Source organism: Amphimedon queenslandica, unplaced genomic scaffold, assembly GCF_000090795.2.
Source record: "Amphimedon queenslandica unplaced genomic scaffold, v1.1 AMPQUscaffold_8547_Cont19509, whole genome shotgun sequence".
Taxonomy (NCBI): Eukaryota; Metazoa; Porifera; class Demospongiae; order Haplosclerida; family Niphatidae; genus Amphimedon; species Amphimedon queenslandica.
The window spans coordinates 1-2,625 of record NW_003551176.1 but is presented as its reverse complement, the minus strand read 5'-3'; the positions used below and the strand labels follow the sequence as shown (position 1 = coordinate 2,625).

The following is a 2,625-nucleotide window of genomic DNA, read 5'->3' as shown; positions in this document are numbered from 1 at the left end:
CCCCACCCAAAATGGAGTTCACCTTTTGCTACTGTTTCTCCTTGTTGGAGGAGTTTTTTCTGCAATTCCAGTTACTCCTGATATGAAGTCCTTCTCTTCTGCAATAAAGGGAGGTCATCTACCTGCCAACACTGAGAAAACACTGTATGAACACAGCACTGGCCAGGCAGGAGTCATTACAGAACAATGGTTTACAGGTAGATACGATACAGTGACCAGTATTAGCTACTAACTGTCGTTATAGGTAGAGGTGTAATGAACGAGGACGCTAGAATAAGGATATACATTGATGGGGAGACTGCAGCAAGCATTGATTTTATGCTGTTACTAGCTCACGGGATTGGAGGCACAGAATCCATTGAAGTGGGTAACATCCCATGGGGTACTAAGAGAATAGCTCATGCTGCTGATGGTGGTATATACAATACCTACCGGATACCTTTTGCTAAGTCTTTTAAAGTTACTGCAACTCATCCCAATGGTGGTACCTTCTGGTATATTATACGTGGAGTTGAGAACTATCCTCTTATCCTTGGGGATCTGCTTCTACCAAAAACAACGAAACTCAAACTTTATAAAAATGTCGGCATAGTGCTGAAGCCCTTGGATTTCATAACTCTTGCTGATGTTAACGCCACTGCAGGTGCTCTGTTTCAAGTGACCCTCTCAGCAAACAGCACTGATTTTCACTATGTTGAGGCATGCGTGAGGGCAATCATTGATGACTCCAACTCTACAATGTTCCTTTCCTCTGGTACTGAAGATTTCTTTCTCTCTGCATACTCTTTTAACAGAGGCTTGTATCACCATGATAACGCAGGGTGCACTCTCAGACAAGGAAAAGCTCAAATTTCGGCTTACAAGTTCTTTGAGAATGATCCTCTGCTGTTCAGTAAATCCCTCAAGATATCCTATCGTTGTGGTGAGACCAGAGATGGACAATTAGGCTGCCCTAGTGACTTCCCTCCTCCAATCAGCAGGCCCGAGAGGCTGGAGGCACCACTGCTAGCTAACACTACAGTCACTACCTACACATGGGTCTATGAGTGGGCTATGTGATTATATTCATATTTGCTATTTGTTTCATTCATTGCTATGCTGTCCTGCCCTTTCTTGCTGAATGCTGTTTGTTTATTGGGGTATTTGTTCATTTTGAGAGAGAGAAACACAAATGAATAAATTACTGACTTACAATTACAACAAGGGCATAGAGAGTGAAAGAAGCAGGAGAGAGAAGAAAAATTTACTAAAAAGTGATTAAAGAAAAATTGTCTTGGAGTGTTTCTAGCCTGACCCAATGACATAGACAGTAGGCCCATAGTTGGCAGAGCATTCCACAATCTTGGGAGCCGTGAGAAGTAAAAGTATCAAGTTTTATTTGATTGACAGAATCCATGGGTGAGTTTGATACCATTCGATACCATTAGATCTAGTTGAGGAGGATGAGAAGAATACAAAGTTACAGATATTGTATGCCATAGACGGACTAGATAAAGATGTCAAAAAGAATGCAATGTCACACAATTTGTAAGTCATCATCAGTGGCAACATTTGTTAAGAGTGAAGTCTAGTCTTATTATCAGAGGAGTAATCATTTAAAATCCACTTAGTGGCTTTACATTGTAGCCCCTCTAGAAGCAATATGTCCCTTCTAAGATGTGGCCTCCAAACAGTATGTAAGTTGGGAGTGCAATAGAGTGTTTTACGGACAGGTGTGTAGGTATGAGTGCAAGAGATCGGCCAAAATTTGGCCAAGCATTTTCTAGGCTTTAGCAACAATAATAATTATGTGCAAAGACCAGGATAAATTATGTGATGCAATAACTCTAAGATCCCTGAAGCTATCACTGCTACCAATCACAGAATCATAGTTGGATGATGGGCGAACTGGATGGTGTAAAGTGGAGGAGGATAGTTTTACTTTTACCCCAGAAGCCTGACTATTGTGTTACCAGTTATTATTATTACTAGTAGTAGTATAGTAGTGGTTCTAATTGTATTTCCACTAACTGGTTGTTGTAATTGTATTTCCACTAACTGGTTGTTGTAATAACTACCAGTACTATAGTGGCTTTAGAGTAGGGTGTTTCATAAAAATGGCAAGGAAAGAATTCTACGATACATAATCATGCACTTACTTTAAAAAGCTGATTCAGGTCAAAATTGAATTTTAAAAATTGCTCAAAAATTGGCAAATTATCCTAACATATTCTTACATGCTACGAGAGAATTCAAAATCTTCGATTCTTTATAGCATAATTGTGAGATACTGTAGTGAATGACATTTAATAATTATATTACTTTTATAAACAATAATCTCCCACACGTCCATAGGTTTAGCTGAATCTCACTGATCTCACACTGAGTGCATGAATGTAGTAGTAGCTATGTCTCTCCTGTCAGTGGTTATTCTCTTATTCTTCAGTAGCTCCTGCAGTATCTCCTCTGGTCAGTATTATGTGTCTGATGACTGCAGTTCAGTTACTCAGTCACCTTGTAATCCTTTATCAGTGTATGCTGGGAATATGTCTCAATACAATAACACCATCTTCTACTTCATTGGAACTAGTGTCATTAACTTTAATGTCACAATGGACTCAGTACAGAATATAACTCTACATGGAC

The 2,625-nt window shown here is 39.4% G+C and overlaps 1 protein-coding gene across 1 annotated transcript; it reads left to right on the top strand.

Moving 5' to 3' along the window:
* Window positions 1-6: 6 nt before the first annotated feature.
* LOC109591276 (uncharacterized) lies at window positions 7-1,157 on the top strand. The gene is made up of 2 exons (XM_020007037.1): window positions 7-197; window positions 245-1,157. The coding sequence occupies exons 1-2, from the start codon at window positions 83-85 to the stop codon at window positions 1,057-1,059; spliced, it is 930 nt and encodes a 309-aa protein (XP_019862596.1). The 5' UTR covers window positions 7-82; the 3' UTR covers window positions 1,060-1,157.
* The last annotated feature ends 1,468 nt before the right edge of the window (window positions 1,158-2,625 follow it).

What these genes read in the sequence shown, in the direction of transcription:
- LOC109591276 (XM_020007037.1), top strand. Translation starts at nt 83, where the DNA reads ATGAAGTCCTTCTCTTCTGCAATAAAGGGAGGTCATCTACCTGCCAAC. An exon ending in TACAGAACAATGGTTTACAG is followed by an intron (nt 198 to 244) that starts GTAGATACGATA and finishes CTGTCGTTATAG; the next exon opens with GTAGAGGTGTAATGAACGAG.